General features: G+C 35.2%; 1 protein-coding gene across 4 annotated transcripts in view; it reads left to right on the top strand.

The window, feature by feature from the left end:
- The window catches only part of PHF6 (PHD finger protein 6), a 52,743-nt gene extending 34,332 nt beyond the window's left edge, over window positions 1-18,411 (top strand). The window contains exons 6-11 of one of the 4 annotated variants that reach the window (XM_060003133.1): window positions 2,326-2,495; window positions 2,665-2,808; window positions 4,179-4,283; window positions 6,765-6,898; window positions 14,802-14,931; window positions 17,782-18,411. In XM_060003133.1, coding sequence (XP_059859116.1) covers window positions 2,326-2,495; window positions 2,665-2,808; window positions 4,179-4,283; window positions 6,765-6,898; window positions 14,802-14,931 — 683 coding nt within the window. In that variant the 3' untranslated portion in view covers window positions 17,782-18,411. Of the gene's footprint in view, window positions 1-2,325; window positions 2,496-2,664; window positions 2,809-4,178; window positions 4,284-6,764; window positions 6,899-14,801; window positions 14,932-15,258 lie in introns of all 4 variants that reach the window. The other 3 variants (XM_060003132.1, XM_060003131.1, XM_060003134.1) reach the window with 3 other exon arrangements.
- Window positions 18,412-22,861: the final 4,450 nt, after the last annotated feature.

Here is a 22,861-nt window from a genome sequence, read left to right as displayed (position 1 = left end):
CCCTAAAAGTATATTTAACTACTTATGTTCTACGAATTATTTGATCATACGGTTCACCCATTTTTCTGTTGAGGTCTTAATCTTTTATGAGCTTATCAGATCATAAAGATACTAATCCTTTGCCATAAGTACAGCAGATATTCTTCCAGTTTGTTTGCCTTCTAATTTTATCACTTTTTTTTTTACTTTCAGAAGTTTAAAAGTCTAATATAATTAAATCTGTCAATCTTTTGTGATTTTTTTTTTTTTTTTTTTTTACTATTGCTGGTAAAGTCCCCTAAAATTTTATACTGAACGATTCCATGTTTAGGACAGACAAATACGCCATCTGGAAAACTAGCCATGTTGGCCTGATAATGGAATCAGTTAAGTAATTTCTTTATAGGTGTTTAACAATGTAGTGTTATTATAGTGTTAGTGATTATTTGTTTTCATTGTAAATAACAGAATATTATGTATATCATATATATGCTGTAATATATATCAGGATGATTGGAACATTTGGTTATGATTTTTCATTTTAATTTTTGGCACATGCAAGTAATTCTAATAGCTTTAATGAAATTCTGTGTCTTAAAAATTGTCAGATTGAATGTTTAAAGTAGGTGGCGTGTTCTGATGTGAAATTTGCTATAGTGTTAAGATCAGAATTATCTTTAATTGACTTGTCTGTCTTCACAGGGAGAGTTATTCACATGAATTTGTCCTATTGCCTATAAAACACTATCCACTTTTACCTTCCCCCCCCTTTCTTCCCTTAAATCCTACCATAGTTAGGTGAAGTTACATTGATATAAATTTTTATTAACTGTTTTGCAAATGGTCTAATGCTCTCAGTTCTTAGAGTTTATATATTCAAATATACTGATTAAATTACCCTTTTCTTATCATAATGAATGTGCTTTTATTGCTTAGGAAAAAACCCTTTAAAGTATTTATTAGGAAAGATCAGCATCTGAGAAGAGGAGTTGATATGCTTTCTCATGGAAGAAATTAGTCCGTGGAATTATAGTCGATAATTTATGGTAAAAGAAAAAACAATGTAGGTATTAGAACTATGCCTAAAACTTTCTATAGTTTGACACTAAGACAAGTGAATATTTGATTTTTATACCTTTTTGAACACTAAGTACATTGTCTTATATACAGTAGGCCCTCAATAAATATTTTTAGTGAATAACTGAATGAAGCACCTCTATTAATGGTAGAAATACTTTTCAAATTACTGGGAAGCACAGTTCTAAAACTTCTCCATAAATTTTGTTTAATCCATTAACGTATACACAGACAACCTGCACCATAGCTTTTCTACCACTTATGTTAGAAATTCCTTTTATACTTAATATTTGTTTAATTACTTGATCAATTGGTTAGTTCATTTGTAGATATGTTCCTTGGTGAATTTGATCTTTTGATTTTCATGATAGTTTAAAGAGCTATCTAGAGCAGTGCTGTACAATAGAACTTGTCTGTAATGATAGAAACATTCTATATCTGTGATGTCCAGTAGAGACTCAGCTTGCCACATGTGACTAATAAACACGTGAAATGTGGTCAGTGTGACTGAGAAACTGAAGGTTTAATTTTTTTTTTTTTTTTTGCGGTACGGGGGCCTCTCACTGTTGTGGCCTCTCCCGTTGCGGAGCACAGGCTCCGGACGCGCAGGCTCAGCGGCCATGGCTCACAGGCCCAGCCGCTCCGCGGCATGTGGGATCTTCCCGGATCAGGGCACGAACCCATGTCCCCTGCCTCGGCAGGCGGACTCTCAACCACTGTGCCACCAGGGAAGCCCTAATTTCATTTAATTATAAATGACTTAAATTTTAAAAAGCCACATGTTGCCAGTGGCTACTATATTGGACAGCACAGATACACCTACTTTATTTTCATTTAGCTTTCCAAGTTATAGCAAGTTTATTTTCTGGGTAATTGTTCTGATTTCACCAACAGTGTGAGGTAAAACTCTTTGAAACCTATGGTAAAAAAAAAATTATACAAGATCTAATTCTAAAAAATTCCCTTATTAGAGTTTAGAAATGTTTATTGAATTATGTGCACAGTTAAGATCACAAAACTCATTTTCATAGAATTATAACTTTGATGGAAATAATTAATTTTACAGTTATTATAGTAAAACTATTTCTTTGTATTTCATTTTTGTTGCATTTATATGAAATGTTAGGCCACTATATCAAACATACCACACATCATTTCTCCCCATATCTTGAGGTGATTTTATTCTAAGGAGAAACATATGTTCTAAGGACCCATGAACTAATGCTCATTTTAAGATTGGTCCATGTAAAGCTTTTATTCATTTTTAAGCAGCTGATCTAGAAGAAAGTTTTAATGAACATGAACTGGAGCCCTCATCACCTAAAAGTAAAAAGAAAAGTCGCAAAGGAAGGCCGCGAAAAACTAATTTTAAAGGACTGTCGGAAGATACCAGGTCCACATCCTCCCATGGAACAGATGAAATGGAGAGTAGTTCCTATGTAAGTAGAAAAATGTTGGATTCTTTCTTTTTGTTGCACCATGAATATTTCATCTGAACTGTGTTGATCGGTAAAGTTAATCATTTGAAGTGTTAACTAAGCTTGAGGTACTGATAGCATATTTTCATGGATTTTTTTTCAAGGTTTTCATTTTCTTTTACATTTGCAGAGAGATAGGTCTCCACACAGAAGCAGCCCTAGTGACACCAGGCCTAAATGTGGATTTTGTCATGTAGGGGAGGAAGAAAATGAAGCAAGAGGAAAACTGCATATATTTAATGCCAAGAAGGCAGCTGCACATTATAAGTGCATGGTAAGTATGGTTCTTTTTATGTGCTTTTAAACACAAGTTTTGGAAAAGCATTTAGCTAGTAACCAAATATAGAACTTTCCTCCCCAGCATTAGTGTTTTAGAATTATGAATAGTGTATCCTATAATCTCAAATCTTTTTTTAAAAGTATAATTGACTTACAATATTATATTAGTTTCAGGTATACAACATAGTGATTCGATACTTTTATACATTACAAAATGATCACCACGATAAGACTACTTACCATCTGTCACCATACAAAGTTATTACAATATTATTGACTCTGTTTCCTATGCTGTACATTATATCCCCATGACTTATTTATTTTATAACTGGAAGTTCTATAAGCCCAAATCTTCATAAACTCTAGATTTTAAAAAATATAGCCTTTATGATTTAGTGCGATTTAAAGTAATCCTAAGTATAGTTACTATGTTCCAGATAATCCATAATTAATGATTTCATAACTGTAAAAATTTCAGCTTTATAAACTTGTCTTGGAAGCTATGTTTGGCCTCCACTATAACCTCGTAAAAGTCTTTCTTATTGCACTTCATATACTATATTGCAGTTATTCATTTATGAACCTCTTTCCCCTAATAGACTCTTAAATCCCTTGAGGGTAAGAACTATATCTTATCTTTGCATCCTTAGATCCAGGTCTGACATATAGCATATGTAAACATTTTTGAACTAGATTGTATTGAATTACTCATCCCATTTATGACTAGGTTTTAAAAAATTATATTATTTAGGGAATTCCATGGCAGTCCAGTGGTTAGGAGTCCACGCTCTCACTGCCAAGGGCCCGGGTTCAATTCCTGGTCGGGGAACTAAGATCCCACAAGCCACATGGCATGGCCAAAAAAAATTTTTTTTTTAAATTATATTATTCATATCAGAGGTTCTTAACCAGAGATGCATATCAAATTTACCTGGGGAGCTTTTTCCATAATATGTACCCTTGGAGTAGATCCCAAACATGTCTAGTTTGAAAAAAAATCTCTAGGTTGATTCTCATCTGCATCTATGATGGAAATTTGTCATTTTAAACTATTTTTGAAACTGTGGAAATGTAAAATAGTTGAGATGACAGGGTGACACTGCTGAACTCTCCTTGTTAAATGAAGCATTTAATCTTGGCTCCACACTGGCAACCTTAGTTTTATTCCATTGTCCTTACTTTGGGTTATATTTTAATCAGACGTGAATAGATTAAAAAATATTTGAGTCAGTACTTGATTATTATTAAAGAAAAGTCATCTTTCTCAGGATATTAAAATAATGTAACGTAAGTGTTCTTAAGTTGTTTAATCTTTTTCTCACAAGGATTCTGAGTATTAAATGTTCCTGCATTTTTCTTTTCTAGTTATTTTCTTCTGGCACAGTCCAGCTCACAACAACATCAAGAGCAGAATTTGGAGATTTTGATATTAAAACTGTACTTCAGGAGATTAAGCGAGGAAAAAGAATGGTCTGTGCTTTTATGTTTATGCTATGCAACATTACTCTTCTGACTTTGTGCTTTAAATTTAGAACACATCTCAAATTTATCCAGTCATCAAAAAATTTAATATAAAGTAGTTCATATGTTAAAGTGAAGTATATATTTGACTTATTTGTAATATAATAAAGGATGCTGATGTTACTGAAAGTTATTCCTCTTTCTATGTAACTTCATTACCTAAGACAATTATACTGAGATTTATACTTCAGGGTATCTGAGAGTCTTTTAGTAAAATAAATGAAGATGTGAACATGACACACCTCATTAAGTTTAAAATGTTAAATTGTTTAAGCTCGCTTAAAGAAAAATTCCATGACCCCAATAGAACATTGAGAATCCCCCCTTGTTGTTATTCATTCTTTTTTTTTAAATAAAAGGAGATTTTTTCAGAGCCTTCTGTTTAGTTAAAGTTCACATACATAGTTATATCTTTTAATATGTTTATCATAGCTTTAAAGTTTCCTTTATAAAATGTGCCTAAGTCTCATGTTTTTAAACATACTGAATTACTAATAAATAGCTTTAAGAAATAATGGCATCTTTATTTGATGACTTACTCCTTTACAGTCTGTGAATATTATAAAATGTCATTGGAATGCAGAATCTTTTCTTTAAGACAGCAGTTGTCTCTAGAAATGACTATTTAAAAATTTTTTTATTGTGAAAATTTTCAAACATCAAAATTAGAAAGACTAGTAACACACGTCTATCCATCACCTTGACTCATCAGTTATCAAGAATTTGCGGCACTCGTTTCATCTATGCCTTTTATTCTTGTTGCTTGAAGTATTTTAAAGCAGAGCTGAGACTTCATATCATTTCACCTCTACATATTTCAGTATGTATCTCTTAAAAGTTGGACATTTTCTTACCTAACCACAATGTCATTACACCTTATAAATTAACAATGAGTCTTCAGTGTTATTTAATACCTAGTTCGTATTTCCCCAATTGTATCAAAACTATCTTTTTAAAGTTGGTTTGTGTGAATCAGAGGAGGTTCACATATTACATTTGGTTGTTATATTTCCCTTAAGTAATCTAGGGCACTCCCTCCTCCCTGTCTTTGTTGTCTCTGTTTTTGTTTTGTTGTATGCCATTGACATGTTGAAGAAAACAAATTAATTGTCCTGTAGAATATCCCACATGTTTTATTTGTCTGTTTGCTTTTTCACAATGCTATTTAACTTGTCCCTCTATCCGCCAGATTTTCTTTTAAAGTGGAAGTTAGATGTAAAGCTTGATTAGATTCATTTTCAACATTTTGGGGGGTAAGAACACTTCACAGGTGGGACTATATCATCCATATTTTATCACATCAGACAAGTCATAATGTCTGACCTTGGATTCAGGTGGTGAGTTGATCCCTCCGTTGTGAAGCTCCCCTTCGATCTTTCATCTGGTGGTTTCAGGCATTGTTGATCTTTGTCTGAATCCATAAGAAATGACTTTTTCTTTGTGGAACTGCATTTTTGAAGGTATAAAGATTTTTGATGTCAGTTGTTCCATTTAAACCCAGTTCAGTTTTTTGATACTTTGATTACTCTTCTAAAAATGAAACTCCTTTAAAACAGAATGTGGAGTACTAAAAAAAAAAATAAAGGGGAAAAAAATCACTTCATCGTATGTAGCACAATGTTGTGTCATACAGCTAAAGTCAAATAGGTGACTAGGATAACAATTCACATTCTCTTGATCAACTTATTTACCTCTGCACTGTTGAATCTTAGTGTCAACACTAACGTAGCATTTCCCCAAGTGTGCTCCAAAGGAAGTCAGTCCATCGGGATGCTCTCCCACTGCTCCAAAGTTAAAAGGGCATCTGGAGTTCAGTAAACTTGGGAACTGTTTACTATACCCTCCTTCCTGGAGGAAGGCTGTCAGAAGTTCTACAATCAAGTAATCTGTTGAAAACTAGCATTTCTCAAACTTCTCTGACTATGAAACCCTTCTTCCAACAATCACCTTAAGTCTTAAAAAGATGTCAGCCCCTTTAGTCTGTTTCTGCCCTTTTGCCTACTTGGTAGCAATCCCTCTCTGAGAATCTTCTCATTCTTCCCCCCAGCCATAATAGGAAAGGAACTGATCTCAGGGAGAAAAAGAAGCCAACCACTAAAATACAGAATATATTTTTGTGTGTGTGTTTGGCAGTATTAAGGAGTGTTCCCTTTATGTTTAGATGTCAGCTCTCTGATGGTTAGTAGAGTTAAATAATGGAAACATCAGGGGTGACTACATATTAGGAAGTCTATCAAAGTATGATTTAAATTGCAGTGTTATTTAATACATATGCTATACAGTAAGTTCAGTGCACTCTTTTTCAATAGAAAAACTGCCTGTTTTCTTTGTAACGTGGACTGTTTGGCTGAAATAGCTAAAATAGAAGAAATAAGATTGCATAAACTTTGAAATACTGCTTATGATTATTCTTTCTCTTCCCTTAAACAGAAATGTACACTTTGCAGTCAGCCCGGTGCTACTATTGGATGTGAAATAAAAGCCTGTGTTAAGACTTACCATTACCACTGTGGAGTACAAGACAAAGCTAAATACATTGAAAATATGTCACGAGGAATTTACAAGTAAGAGAACAATTGTCCATTTTCCTAAACTTGTCAGTAAGTAACTGCCCTTAAATAGATGACATTAGTTTACTTGCTCACTCTTCTTAGGTGGTGTTTAGCCAAGTGTAGAATACTAAGGACTCTGTATAAGAAATGAGTACTGCAATTGACATTTTCCTCTGCCTACACATCCCTGGATTAGCATTCATTCAATCAGTATTTTTATGCTTCCTGTGTGCCAGGTACTGTGCTAGGAGCTGGGCATACAATAGTGATCAAAACAGACAGAGACAGTGTCCTCATGAAAGCTTACAGTCTAGTGGGAGAGAGATATATCAATTAAATGGTCACATAAATATACAATCATAAACTTCGTAAGTGCTGTAAAAGATGTTACAAAGCGCTGTGACAGCATGTAACAAGGAGGAGCTAACCTACTAGTCTGTAGTGGGGGAGTGTTTGGGAATTTCCTTAAGGAAATAGTGCTTGAGCAGAGATATGAAGGGCGAAATGAATGTGGGCATTGGGAAGGCGTTCTAGGCAGAGAGAACAGCGTGTGCAAGGCCCTAAGATGGGAGAGAAACAAGGGTGCAAATGAGGGGGTGGGTGGTAGGAGGCTACTGCTGAGGGTCCAGGTGAGAATTGTGGGTAACTTAGAATAGGATATAGTTGTGAAGGCAGAAGTTGAAAAGATACACTTGGAAGACTGATGAAAGAGTAAGGTTTGGAGATTTGGGATTACATGTTACCCTCCTTTTTATGGGCCTCCACTTACCAGTGCTGCGTTGGGCTAGTGTTATCAATGTGAATCTACAGTGGTTCCCTTTGTTTAATCGAATGGAGAATAAGTTGGTAGAGATCCCTGAATATTTATTTGGTTTGCCTTTGCAAGTTGTAAAGCACTTCCTCGCTCTCACATTCCCAGCGTGCAATAAACCAGTGACTCAGGGTCTCCTATTCCGTGGACAAAGCAGTTTGCGTAAGCAGTCACCAAGTCATTTGGGTGATTGCGTGAGGTGCTAATGCTGTATTATAAAATTGGCCAAACTTCGCTTAATAATAAAGGCACATGTTTTTCAAGTGAGTTCTATCAAGCCTCGAAGGAACAGATAATTCCAATGTTATTTAAAGACGTCCAGCACATAGCAAAAAATGGAAAACTTCTTGGTTCATTCTGTAACACGTGCATAGCTGTGACACCAAACCTAACAAAGACAGCATTTAACAACAAAAATTTTAAAACTAGAGACCAGTCTTAACTTTTATAAATATATGTACCAAAATCTGAAATAAAATATTAGAAAATCAAATCCAGGGCTGTAGTCTAACAATTTAAAGATTATTCAAAATTAGGAAATATATAAATGTGACCTGTTACAATTAATAAAGAAAAATCCTAGTGGATAGTGAAAAGACATTTGATACCATTCAACATCCATTTCTGAATTTTAAAGTAAGGTAGCAAGAGTGCTCTTGGTGGTAAGCTAGGAGTCTTAATAGAGTGTTAGGAGAGACAAAAACGGCAAACAGCTTATTTAGTGTTAAAGTAAATGGACCATGGTTCTTAGCCAGAGCTGAGCCTCAGAATCGCCTGGAGGTGGATACGGCCCTCTTTAGAAATGTTCATGCCTAGGCCCTACCCTCAGATTTAAATTCAGTGGGTTGAGGCCCAAACCATGTATTTTGATGACTCTGCAGGTGATTCTCAGGTTCATCTCTAATTGAGAGCCACTATATCAATACACTTTCATTCAGATCAGGAACAAGACAAGGGTGCCAACTGCCAACGTTAACTTTCACTCTTTTTCTGGAGGGTTAAGCCTGTGCAATGAGAAAAGGAAGGAAAATGTATAGTAAATGTTGTGAAGGAGAAAAATACAATTGTCAATATTATTGATATTACTGTCTACCAAGAAAATCCAAAGAAATCAGCTCTGAATTTATTAAAACTTATAAGAGCTCAGTAAGGCTGCTGAATATGAGATGAATTCTTAAAAACAATTCCAGTAATAACTACTTAGGAAATGTAAAGGAAAAATGTCTATCCCACCACACACACACACACACACACACACACACACACACACGTGCATACACATACACCAATGGTGAACCTTTTTTAAAAATAGCATTTTACATAGGACCCCAATGAATGACGAAATATATTATGTTCCTTGATAGGCTCAACTTTGAAAGATACCTATTCTCCCCAAATTAATCTATATACTTAATACAATTTTAATGAAATCCAACTTTTTGAGTTTTATCTAAAAAAGTAAATGTGGTATTATTGTCTATTAGTAATGATTGTTACCTTATATAACAGGAAAAGAAATAGAAGCTTAAACAAGATAGAAGTTTGTTTCTCCCCTAAAAGACGTCCAGAGGAAAGCAGTGCAGATGTGGTAGGCAGCTTTTCAGTGTTATCGTTGGCCTCCATTAGCGTCTTTCTGCTGTCTCCTCCTTGGGCTTCCTTCCATAGGAAGCAGGAGGAAGCAAGGGCAAAGGAAGATGGAAGGACAAAGTAGCTGTTGCTCCAGCTGAGTCAGGCTTTAATCAGCCTTCCTAGAAGTTCCATACATGCTTCTGCTCAGCATCTCATTTGCCAGAATTTAGTCATATGTCCAAAGGAGGCTGGGAAATATACTCTTAGTGGACACATTGCTACCCAAACAAAATATGGTTTAGTACTATGGAGGGTGGTGGGGGATAGATAGTGGGGTAGCCAACTAGTATAGCACATGAAGCCAAGAAAATTTTTAATGCAATTGAGAGGAGAAATCCCCTGTTAGATATCAAAGCCAATCATATAGTAATTAAAACAGTATCACATAAGATAGATCACAGAAGATCACAGAAGACAGATCCGTGTCTTTGTTGGAATCATATAAATAATTGTGGTAGCATTTTATATATGTGGAGACAATGGATTAATTCAGTACCTGATATCTATACAGTTGGCTCTCCATTTAGAAAACGGTCTTGACCCAGGGAACTCTACTCAATATTCTCTAATAACCTATATGGGAAAAGAATCACTGATTCACTTTGCTGTACACCTGAAACTAACACAACATTGTAAGTTAACTATACTCCAATAAAAATTTAAAAACAAAGAAAAAGAAAAGAAAACAATCTTGAGTATAGGCGGCCTTTCTAAGCATGATAGGGAACTCAGAACTTTTATTTAACTACATTAAAATTAGACTACCTAAAGAGAACTCCAAATCATTACGAAAAACACAACCCAGTTTAAAAAATGGGTAAAGGACGTGAACAGGCAGTTTATAGAAGAAATAGCCATGGGTTTTAAGCACATGAAAAACTGTTCAACCTTATTAGTAATGAATCAAATGCAAATTAAAACAAGATCTTACCAATTTTGGCAAAGATGAATAGGATTTAGACTATCTACTGTTAGCTAGGTTTTTGAGACACAGGCATTCTTATTCCATGTTAAGGTTGAATATAATAAATTGGTACAATTTTTTAGGAGAGCAATTTATTATTGGAGATGAAAACCTTAAAATAGTATATATCTTTTGCTACTAGTGTGCTTGTAGGGATTGAGCAGACAACAGTGCAGAGATGTATGTGCAAGAAGTGTCATTGCATTATCGTTAGTGATAGTGGCAACACCCACTAGGGCATCTTCTTAGACTCAACTATACTTCAAACTGACAAGATTACCCCAGATGGCATCAGTCTACTCAGGAAGAATATAGACAAGAACTACAGCTTGCCAGCAGGGTGGCATCAAATATTCGTCTTCTCTGAGAGTCCTTGCAGCAGTCATTGTAGCAGTACAGCTCAGGTCCAATAAGATATGATCCACATTGGGGAAAAGCCTCATACCCCATTGGAGTCAGCACCTCTTAACAATACAGTCATATAGGCATAGATAATTTTCAGGTTACACCACACTGAAAGAGGACCAAAGATAAGACTTCTTATCAGAATATGCATATTTTTCCCAGTCCAGGTACAGTCTACCAACTGGGGGGGTAACATAGCTTAGTAAAATAGTTGACACACTAATTTTTGTTAAGTTGCTAGAGGAAGAGAGCTAAAGAGTTAACCAAAGGTGAAATTCTCATGTGGAATGGGAAAAGATTTTTAACTTTTCACCCACAATAGCAAAGAAAGAAAGAGAGAGAGAGGGAGGGAGGGAGGGAGGGAGAAAGAGAGAAAGGAAGGAAGGGAGGAAGGGAGGAAGGAAGGAAGGAAGGGGAGAGAGAAAGAAGGAAAGAAAGAAAATCAAATCAGAATTCTATCAGGAGATTTAGTAAATAAATTTTAGTACATACATGTATCTAGTGGAATACTATGCAGAAATTAAAGAATAAAGTAGACCCATGTGTAGAGTTGTGGAGAGGCATTTCAGTGATTGAGTCAGGGGAAAAAGTTACATAATTCTATTTTAGCATATAAAAAGTACGTGTGTACACACACGTACAAGATTTGTGTATGTTTTTTATACATAGAAAATTTTCTAGGAGCATAGTCAGCAAACTTAATAGTTGTCATCTCTCATTCGTTGCATAGGGGTGGAGAAGAGGCAATTTTATATTCTCCTTTATATGGTTCATGAGCAATCCATTATTTTTAAAAGTAGCCAATAATATTTTAAAATAACAGGCCCATTTAAAATGTTTAGAATTAGATATGTGGAGAATTACTGTGTTTACATTTTAACTTTATTTAGGTATTTTCACAATAGTTATCCGTTTTCATTTCAGGAAAAGATGGAAAATGTAGATAAGAAAAATAAAACTAAATGTCAACTTTAATTCTACCACCAGAGATAATAATTTTAAATCTTTTGGAATATTTTCTTCTAGACATTTGTGTGATTGTGTATATGTGTATATTTATAAAAACAAAACTTTCTTATATATACTCTTTTATAACCTGTTTTCCACTTACTATATCTTTAGTAGAGGCATTTTTTTTCTGTGACGTTAAACAGTTGTACATCACCATTTTAATGGTTGCATAGTATTCCAGTGTATGGGTGTATTAGTTTGTTTAATCAGTTCTCTTTTTAGACATTTAGATGGCTTTTATTTTTTAGCTGTTAGAAAACCATCTTGCAGTGATCATTTCTAAACAAAAGTATTTGGACTGGGATCCATGATGATTTGAAATGCTCTTTTTACTTTTTCACATTGAAATTTGTTTCTTAAATCTGCTTAGAAGTGGATTCCAGATTTTTTCATAGAGACCATGGAGTTCAAATGAGTCCGTAAGCAGGCAGTTTGGGGAGAGAAGAATGGACAAATGAAAGGAAATGCAAGGAGGAATATTTCTGAATGAAGTGGCTTCCTTCCCTCCTACATGTGACTTGCTTTCTTTCTTTACCAGCCCTTTCTGGATCCTGAATATATTCATATTAAAAAGGCGAGGGAAGATTATATAGTGATCTGTTTATCCTGTTTTATTGTCTTTATTGTATTTCTAAGCTATTTAAATATGTATTTTTGTAAAATGTCAGCCTCCCACCATAAAACAGTAAGTTCTGTGACAGCAGAGATCTTGTTTCACTGGTCAGCACCTGCGGCCTTGGTGTCCAGACTGGTGAAAGACACATAATAGGCCTATGGGAAATAGTCCTTGAGTGAAAAATAATCCGATAAAAAGATTAAAATTTGTTCTAACAAGAAAGGGCTCATCCTTTTAGATAAAACTCTGTTATAAAAATTTCTAAAAGCCCACAAAAATAGAAGAGTATAACAACCCCAGTCTCAGCAGGTACCAACTTATTGCCACGGTTGTTTCATCTACATTTTTTTTCTTTCTGAGGTATGTTAAAGCAGAATCCCAGATCTCTTGTCATTTTATCCTTACATACTTCAATATCACTATGCTATCATCACATCTTATAAAATTAACAGTAAATTCTTAGTATCATCTTATACCTGGTTCACTTTGGCATTTCCCCAATTGTCTTGAAGATGTCTTTTTAGACTTGATTTGTTCAAACCTCAATACATGCAAGGTCCTTACATTGCATTTAATGGATGTCTCTTAAGTCTCTCTCAATATAGAGCAGTCCCCACTCCACCCTTGCCTTTTCCTTCTACCTGTTAAGGAACCCTGATAAGTTGTCCTGTAAAAGTCCCATATTCTAGATTTATCAATTTGCATTTTCCTGATGTCATTTACCTCATTTCTCTACCCCTCTGTATATCCTGTAATTTATAAGTTGGCTCAAAGGCTTAATTAGATTCAGGTTATATTTGGGGGAAGATACTTCATAGGTGCACTATATAGAAGTGATATTTGATATTTGAACTCATGATTGAACTCATGATTTAAAGTGATTCCTAACATGCAGCGTTTGAAGAGTAGAAATTCTCCATAGTTCTTTGAAAATGTTTTAAGAATAAAAAATGATGAGCAAAACTAGGTCAGAAGTCAGTTGTTATTGCTGCCCCCCCAGCCCCACCCCTGCCGTTTATTCTACTCACTTGTTAGAAACTTTTCATGTTAAACCTAGTCTTATACCATTTGTGGCAGATGAATTCCTGTGATCATCTTTTATCCCTTGCTGACCACAAGAGGGCATCCACTGAACATTTTCTAAGCATTGTTCCATCTTGTCATCTTGTGTATAATTGACCTAAAACTGAGCTCAGATCAGCTCCCACCCTTCTTTGATTATTGTAGGGGTATTTAACTATAAAAAATATAGTGATGTATATACAGTAAAGTGGCCTAAACCTTTGTTCAAAATCACCTGCATTGCTATTTTCATTAAAAACAATGAATTTCAAGTATATACCCAAGTAAAAGGTTGTCGGAACAGCATGATGTCAAAGTATCCCTCCAGAGGTGGTTTGTTAATTTCAAAGAGGGAATACTTACCCTTACGATAGAGAAATCTGGCCGTTTCTACCACCTTAAAGCAAGTGAAAACAGCACACTCATAGCAGGACATTCTGAAATTACATGCATCCTGAGGTATGCAGGATTACCTACAAAGTATCCTGGACTAACAAAGGAAAGTTGAACCTAAACTTAACCAAGGCCTTAGACCTTGTTTCTAGTTTACAGGAAATAAAGGGTGAGAGAAAACCAAATAAAACATTCACAGGGACTTCCCTGGCGGTCTAGTGGTTAGGACTCGGCGCTTCCGCTGCCGTGGCCTGGGTTCAGTCCCTGGTCAGGGAACTAAGATCCCACAAGCTGTGCAGAGCGGCCAAAAAATGAAAAAAAAAAAACTGTAAAAAAGACTCTTAAAAACCAAACCAAAACAAAAACATTACCACAGTTAGATAAATCCAAAATGTGGTGTAGTTGACGAGGCATATGGTCTGACTCTTCCCAGAAGGTCAGTGTCATGGGGAAAAAAAGAAATTAAAGGAGCCAGTCTACATCATGAGAAACATAGCTAAATGCAGTACCTGGAAAACTGTTAGGTGACTCATAAAGGTGTTCTAGTAAAGGCCAGGACACTAATGATGAAAAGGTACTTGAGGAGTTTGAGTAAAATTGTTTCATGAAATGTGAGCAGAAAGCAGCAGCATGTATACTATTTATATTATTTCCTAAAATGTGCTTTGAAATTATGTATATGAACCATTATAGAATATCATTATTTCATATATATACCTAAAAGTTGATATTTTCATGTTGGCCAAGAACTTTTTTTAATCTCATTGGGCAAAGTGAGGAATTGCCTTATATTTGGACATATGTGGTTTTATTTCAGACGAACTTTTATTATTTCATTAATAGAGTGCTTTCCTTTCTATCTTTTAGACAGAGATGGACCTATAGCTAATTGTGGGGTGTTTTTTTAGTGTGGATGAGGAAACCCAGATTTTAAATGGGCATGGACCTCATCCACTAATGACATAAATATATTCTCATCAACAATGACAAAACATTTTGAGATTTTTATCTTTCATCATTGTAGACTATATTGTAAAAATCATAGTGGAAATGATGAGAGAGATGAAGAAGATGAGGAACGAGAGAGTAAAAGCCGGGGAAAAGTAGAAATTGATCAGCAACAACTAACTCAGCAGCAACTTAATGGAAACTAGGTATGAAAGTTAATTATATTGGCTCTGTTGTCAGGATACAGTATACACACTGATAAATACGTATTGAGGTAATAATGTGCAGTATGATTTTTTTAATGCTATTATGTTTAGTTAAGCATGTTACTAGAATGCTGAGGATGTGTAGGCTTGCATAGTTTTTTTCTTTTAACTAGCTGATTTTGTAATAATAAACACAAGCTATCCACTTTATCAATAAATGTAGTTGTAATGTCAAACCAATAAGATATTCTTGCTCCTCAATAACATTATATTATTGTGTTCCCCTCAAGCATCATATTTTACATTTTTTTATCATCTTTTAAACAGGTTCATGGGACAGAGTTAGAAAACTGGGAATGAATAAGACATCCATAACTACTATTCTTTTTTCACTGTTTTCTAAAATCAAAAAGGGTTTGTAACTTTTTACTGCCCAACTCTTAGATCCTTCATTGAACTGCCTAAAAACATCTTGTTTGTTTTATGAGCCTTCACTAGATGGCAGAGTTTGACATGTTGATATTACGTAGCTGTAGTTTGCAGTTTCTGGGAAGCAATTGAAACACTATTAACCCTGTGTATAGTGTCAACAGTTAAAGCAGACATTGAAATGAAGTAAGCTATATTTCTGGACTGAACAAAGTTCTACTGTTTAGAGTGTCTAAGTTTGTTTAGTGGATTCATACTCAAGGGAAAGCATAAGCAAATTTCACTTTACAGTGCAAACACGCCTCTGGTGGCAGCACATGGGAATTTATGAATTTTTTTTCCGCACTCAAGTAATGGAGGCGAGAAATGAAGAGAACCTTCTTTTTCTCTTGGCTTCGACAGCACATGCTAAAAATCTCTTCCAAGAAGTGTGCTAAAGCTTTTCATTTGGTTCCCGTTAAAGTTGTTCTCACTGACCAGCATGGACTCAGGCAACTGGTGATTGATTATAAGCTCTGAGCTCCAGTGCTTACGGCAAAATTCTCTTGACAGTAACCCTCTTCTCTTTTCATGTCATACAAAGAGCTTCTAGCAAAATGATTGGATCCTTTCAAGTTTAAACTAACATTTGGCAACAGCAAATTAAGCCTCTTTAACCTTTAAAGGGTTACCACTTACTAAGGACTTTAGCCACCGTGTCTGAAACCCATTCCTCTCAAGTGCCGTGTTGTTGTGGAACACTTCATATATTGGCCCAAAGTATGTAAGGAGATCTCATGTGCTGTAGAAGTAAAAAAAAAAAAACAGTCTTTGCATAAAGCAGTATTTATTTTTAATTTTGTGACCACTATTTTAGAAACTTTATTTAATATTTTTAATGTTTTCATTAATTGCTTTGCTTATCTATAAAATAGGATTCTGTGTCCTATTTTTCTTCTGGTAGGGTTCAGTGGTGTTTTATTGATCATCTGAATTGTTCCTCAAAGCCTAAGAACCCAGCTTTTTAGAAAGGATTTTCACACTGGCATTTCTAGCTAGTGATATTTTCTTCCACTTACCTGCTGAAGCACATTTATATATTTCTTTATGGCAAAACCAAAAAATTTTAGTTGTGTTCTGCCGAATATTACCATAGCACCTCAATATCAAGGGTAGGGATTCTGATTTCTGAATTATTAGTTAACCTACCACATTAAAGCAAATTAGCCAACAAGAAATAACATGTTAACTTGACTGTACATTGAGATATTCTGCAGCTTATGGAAAAGCATTTTAAAAATGTAACAGGTGGAAAATTACACTGTGCTTAACGACTGATTTTTTTTAACTGCTAGTCCCTTAAAGTCACATTTGTCAAGTGTGTATTCACACATTTACTTAAATCAAGGGACTCGATGACTGCTTTATTTTAACCATCTTTTATTATTTTTAGAAGGAAACTAGCTTTAGTAGTGGATTGCCCTATATGTTTTTCTCCTTTTGCTCTAAATATACCATTGGATTTTTTGTGTGTGTATGTGATGAATTTTCAAAATTCACCATGACTTGAAGTGCAACGACAGATCTAGATGTTTGTTTACCAAGCTATGTGACTTTTCCCAAAGGATCTGTACTTTATTTCCCTACAGCAGCTTGAAACCCATTATTTTAAATCTTTGAATCACTGTGTCTAGATCATTTTTACATTGTGTGCCATAGACTTACCCATGGAATAATAGAGCACCTTCATTTTTGGACAACTACTGTAATGATGTTTTTAGGAAAAATGGAAGGTGCCGGGGGTAATAATGGCCAGTCAATAATCATGTAATGGACTTCAAATACAATAGCTGTCAGTTAATGGATTTGTTATGTAATAAACTGTATGACTTTGTATGGGTTTCTTCAACCCTTTCTCTGCCACTAGCAACCAGAATAGCACTTTACCATTTGGTTGGCTAGATAAGTGGCTGGCTACCTATTTTTCTCACTGTGGTGTGATTGGCTAAATAGTCTTTCATTAAAAATTGAAATGTAAATTGAAGTCACATGAAAAATCACCTTTGGTTGTAAACCTCCAATATTTTGATTCTCTATCCATGTTTTCGTCACATGCTGAGTAAAAGTGCCTTACAATGTAAAAATTGTACAGTACTTATGTTCCCAAGTAGCATCATCATCTTCTGGGTAGTAATTACATCGTGGTATGACTATTTAGAAAAATGGACCTCAGCAGTGTATTTACCGTTCATCTCCTAAGTCCTTAACTGTAGTTTTAATAAGCATGACATTATTTGATAAGTATATAACATTTACATCATTTCAAAAAATACTGCCATGACTGTCTTTTATGCGTATTTTAGCTTGAAATTTTGAAGCGTCTTTTCTTTTCTCCTTTTTTTTTCCCTTTTTTGTTTTGTTTTCGTTATCAATATTAAACAGTGTAATCTTTGCAAGCGTATATTGAAGATTATTCTGGAGCATTTATTGCCTTACCAGAAATGTTAGTAAGAAATGTTCTTTAGAGTAGAAGGATAGACTTGAGTTTCTATACTTTAATAAGAGCTCTTTGTTCCTGGGGGGAGGGGGGATGGGAGGGGTGAGTTTTACTTTCATCTCAGTTTATTAAATACCCACAAATGAAATACATTTTATTTCAAGGATCATCCATTTTAGAATTTCAGATAGTACTTGCTCAGGAGTACATGCTACTCAAGATATTAAGAGAATAACAAGATATGTAGATCTACTGTTGAATCAGAATCTATGTACTTGAACAAATGTGTGACTCAAATATCTCAAAGCAAAAGAAAAGTGTTCTAGAATGTTGTTGCTTTTTTAAAAAGCACTAAAGTTAGACCAAGGTATACAGTTTTGTTCTAACAGACATTTAGGTTAATTGTAAAGATAAGGAATGCATTATGGGTCAAAATCAAACATTCCTCTCATGTTATGTATATTTTGTTCCTGTTATATTGGCTTTATTTTCAGAATTGTAGTTTGTAGTATTAGTTTCCTTTTATTGGTATTCTTGCATATACTATTCATTCAATAAATGAGTTATGACTTTCATGTTCGTATTTATGTCTTTTTTGTGCAAGGGTATGATGAAGCTTATTTGTAACAGCAATAGTACTGTGTTCCTTTTAGTCTTGCTTTTATTTCAAGGTGAAATACCTAGTTTGTTTAATAAATTTGTCGTTAAACAAGTATGAGAGAGAAAAATGTGAATTTGAGTTTAGTTCAAAGTTTCACACATAAGGCTTATCAGGGAGAGAATCAGCACTCTTTCAAAAGTATGATAGAACTGCATTACATTTTGGTTCTTTTATCATTCCATGATAAAGATACCTACAACTTAAATCGGGTCCTCTGGAACCTAGTTAGAAGGTGATTTTAAAAATAAACCAAAACTCGTAGTACAATTTATCTGCTTGCTAATAAGGGTGCAGGATAATATCCTTGTCATAAAGGGATTCCACCTTAAAGATTTAAATGTACTCCCTTTACTCTGGACAGCTTACTTCTAGCAGTAGTGCTCATGTATTGAGATGGTCCTATCCAGGGCAGAAATCAAAGTTTTAATTGGTAGAATTTGCTCATTCCATACATACAATTCCTAACCTGTGTTCCTGCATTCCTACTCAAAAGGAAAAAGAAATCAAGTAAGAGGTTCTGATTAATGCTGGAACCATAGGAGAGTGTGCTTTATTGCAACTGCTACACACATGCTTGGCAAGTGTGTGTGTGTGTGTGTGTGTGTGTGTGTGTGTGTGTGTGTGTGTGTGTGTGTGTGTGTTGAAAATCCATTACTTAGTTTCATTTTAATTACCCCATAAAATTATAAAGAGAATTATGTGGTTTTCTTTACCTAATTGAAACTGTTGACAGCTGGGGTTGGGGTGTTTTTTGTTTGTTTTCTTTTCTCAGCTGCAGTCATCAGCAATTGCTGATGATCATTCCAAAGCATAAACGTGCTAGAATTTCCTACGAAAATTCTATGGCCAGCAAATGGCCAGTCCATGTTTTTAAGGGAAAACCCAGTCCCTGAGACAGTGCTGCTTTATGTATCAACCAGTGTTACATAATTTTGCCGTGTTCAGATAATGAGGTAACTGGGACATTAAGGACAAGGCAAAGGTGCATTCTTGATTTTTCTTCAGAAGATGAAAGCTATAAAATACCAGTTATGATGAAAGTTAATGATAGTATTTTACCTTGTTAACTGTAGCAGACGTGTTCTCCATGTGGTCAGTGTACTGAAGTTAGTCAACCAGACCTGGGTCTTTGTCAAAAGATAGCAGATCCATAAACATCCAAATTCTACCTTTGCCTATACCTCTATAGGCTATAAGTGTGTTTTTATGTTGGGGGTGAGGGTAGCAGTGGGGAGATAGGGAAGGTACAGCTGGGCAAAGAGCTAACTAGATCTGCTGTGTGAATGAAGGGCAACCTTTTAAATGGAACCTGAGAGAGTAGATATTCAAGGGAGTGTTAGGAGCAGGGAGATAGAAATAAACTGTACTTTAATGTGGACATTGGATTTAGACTGTTGAGTTTCTACAAAGTCATTTGTACAAAAGGGTAAGGTTTTTCTGTTTGAGTAGCTTTAAAATCACAGCTATTTACAGATTTCTTTTGAATTTTATTTTATTTTTTATACAGCAGGTTCTCATCAGTTATCTATTTTATACATATTAGTGTATACATGTCAATCCCAATTTCCCAATTCATCCCACCACCACCACCCCACCAACAGATTTTTTTATTTATAAAAGTAATATATATACCCATAAAAAGAAATGAAGTACTTATACATGCTACAGCCTGGATGAAGCTAGCTAAGAAGGGGCTAAGAAGGCAGCACAAAGTGTCACATATTGTAGGATTCCATTTATATGAAATGTCCAGAAGAGGCAGATTCATAAGAGACAGAATGCAGTTTAGTGGGTGCCAGGAGCTGGGGGGAGGGGAGGATGAGAGTAACTGGCATGGAATTTCTTTTGGGGGTGATGAAAATTAGATAGTGGTGATGGTTATATAACTTTGTGACTATACTAAAAACCACAAATTATATGCTTTAAAAGGGTGAATTTTAGGGAATTGCCTGGTGGTCCAGTGGTTAAGGCTCCGCGCTTCCACTGCATGCCACACGGCACAGCCAAAAACAAAAAGGTGAATTTTATGTTAGGTGAACTTTACCTCAATTAAAAAAATATGTAGTCATTGTACAAAATTAAAATATAAGATATATCAAGCAAAATGTGAGAATCCCCCCCTTTTCCACAAGCCTACTCCCCAGTATTTGATGTGTATTCTGCCAAATGCCTGTGTACAGATATAACTTAGACGCGCTTTTTTTTTTAGCATAAATAGGCTCATGCTGTACCTACAGTTCTGCACCTTGTCTTTTTCGCTTGAACAACATCACAAGGTGTCAGCACAACTAGATTTCTCACATGCTGTTTAGCGGCTCCATGGCATTGTAGGGTATGGTTCTGTCCAGTCTCACGTGCACCTTCATGTCCTTAAGCAAGTAATTTCTTAGGCTAAATTTCCAGAAGTGGAACTGCTACGTAAAGGGCATGTACATTTAGAGTTTGGATAAAAATTGCCCTCCAGAAAATTGGTACCAATTTAAAAGTCCACCTGTAGGGATTAAGCTTCCTTGCTCTGCTACTCCAAAGAAGTGCTTTTTAATGAAAAGAGGTGTGGTACCTTTTTTAAAAAAAAAAATAAAACCATACATGCTCTACAGAAAATTCTATGGGGTTTTGATTTTGTTGTAAAGACCAGATAGACTGTATCTCAAAGTGGAATATGAATTATCTTCGGGAAAATGGACACTATATTTCATTTGTGAAAAGATTAAGTCAAAAGGTTTTGTTTTGTATGTATTATTAACAGTAGTAATTGGTGAATCATTTTCCTTCCTTCTGCTTTCTGAACAGTAACAGCTTGCTCGTAGCTGTTCATTGTTGCCAGATGGATCTGCTTCTCTTTGTGTCCAGGGTCAAATATGGCTCAGTTTAGTGTACTTGAAGGGGTTGTGTACTGTTTTGTTGAAGAATTCCTATGACCTTTATCTGTCGTGATGGTTCCTACTCCCCAAATCATGACTCCAACAACTGGTCAATTATGTAAAAATAAGATAGAATCACTTGACCTTTTCAACTAGTTGTTTTGTCCTTGTATGAATAAAATCTAAGACTAACTAGAAAAATTGACTTGATATTTATATCATGCTTTTAGCTTATTTGCTAGAAAATTGTTTTTTTCATTTAAGAATTTCAAGCAACAGTTAGTTACCTGCATGTCTGAAAATAAAGTAAGAAATAAGAGTAAAAATAACATGAATATTTGGTTATCAAGAAAGTTCCTAAATAAAGAATAAATTGAATGTAGTCAGGATGAATTGATGCCGTATGATGCCGTTAGTTTTTTTCTAATTCTCAAAGTCACATTTTGTGCTAACTGGGTATTTATGACATTAGCCAAACAACTATTTTACTTAAAAAGATTTAAGTCAGATGTATAATATTACAAAAATAATTTTTAAGTATTTTACCAATAACCTGACCTTTGGTCATGTTTCCTTCCCCCCCTTTTTTTATATGCTTATAAAATAATTAAGTCTTTAAGGAGGGGTGACAAAACAGGATGACTACACTAGAGAGTTCTTTCTGTAACTTTGAACTGCAGCAATCATGGAGACTGGTGTTACTTTCACTTCAGAGGTTAGCCATACAACTTAACACAAAGGCTTATTTTCAAATGTTCCTGACCCTTAAGCCCAATAGGCTTATGTTCTATATTTAGTATTGATTTAGTATTACCAGGAAGCAATAATTCTTTGGACCCTGGTCTCATATGTTCTTGGTTAGAGAGCAAGCACAAAAGATAAGCAGTGTCTGAAAGTTTGCAGATCAGAGAGCTGGAATTTTGGCATTATCCTCAAATACAACAGTCTTTCCGGACCTCCCTTAGAAGAGTTGTTCTTAAACATTTCAGCTCATCCCATGTGCCCAAACAGCCTAGGGCAGCTATCCAGTATGCTGGGGGTGGGGGTACAGGAAGAGGGGTTAAGGAAAATGTATGTCGCTTAGGGAAAAGACTTGACAGGTTTTCTTTCTCCCTGGGAAAGAGGCAAGGTAGGAGATTTAGGTAGCGTTTACTGCATTTAATAACTGAGGTCACTCCATTCCATGAAACTTGGAAATGCAGCCAACTATTTGTAGGCCACTTCCTAGAAAGATTGACACAAAACATTTAGAACATTCATATCTTTATTCTTTTTTTCCTTTGATGCCCTCCTGGAAACTCTCTTACCTTAATTTCCATGATCTATACCACCCCTTCGAGACCAGTCCTTTCCTGACTCTTTTCCCTACCCTGATCTAAGTGTTCCATGGTGTCCTGGTCTTTGCCCTCTTGTACTGTTCTCGCTTGTCACCACAGTGTACTGCTCCAGCTGTCACCTGTGTGTTCTGCTGATGAGTTCCAGTCCCTACCCACAGTCTGC

Source organism: Delphinus delphis, chromosome X (assembly GCF_949987515.2).
Source record: "Delphinus delphis chromosome X, mDelDel1.2, whole genome shotgun sequence".
Classification (NCBI taxonomy): domain Eukaryota; kingdom Metazoa; phylum Chordata; class Mammalia; order Artiodactyla; family Delphinidae; genus Delphinus; species Delphinus delphis.
Note: the sequence above shows the minus strand (reverse complement) of the source record. Positions and strands in the feature narration are given on the sequence as shown.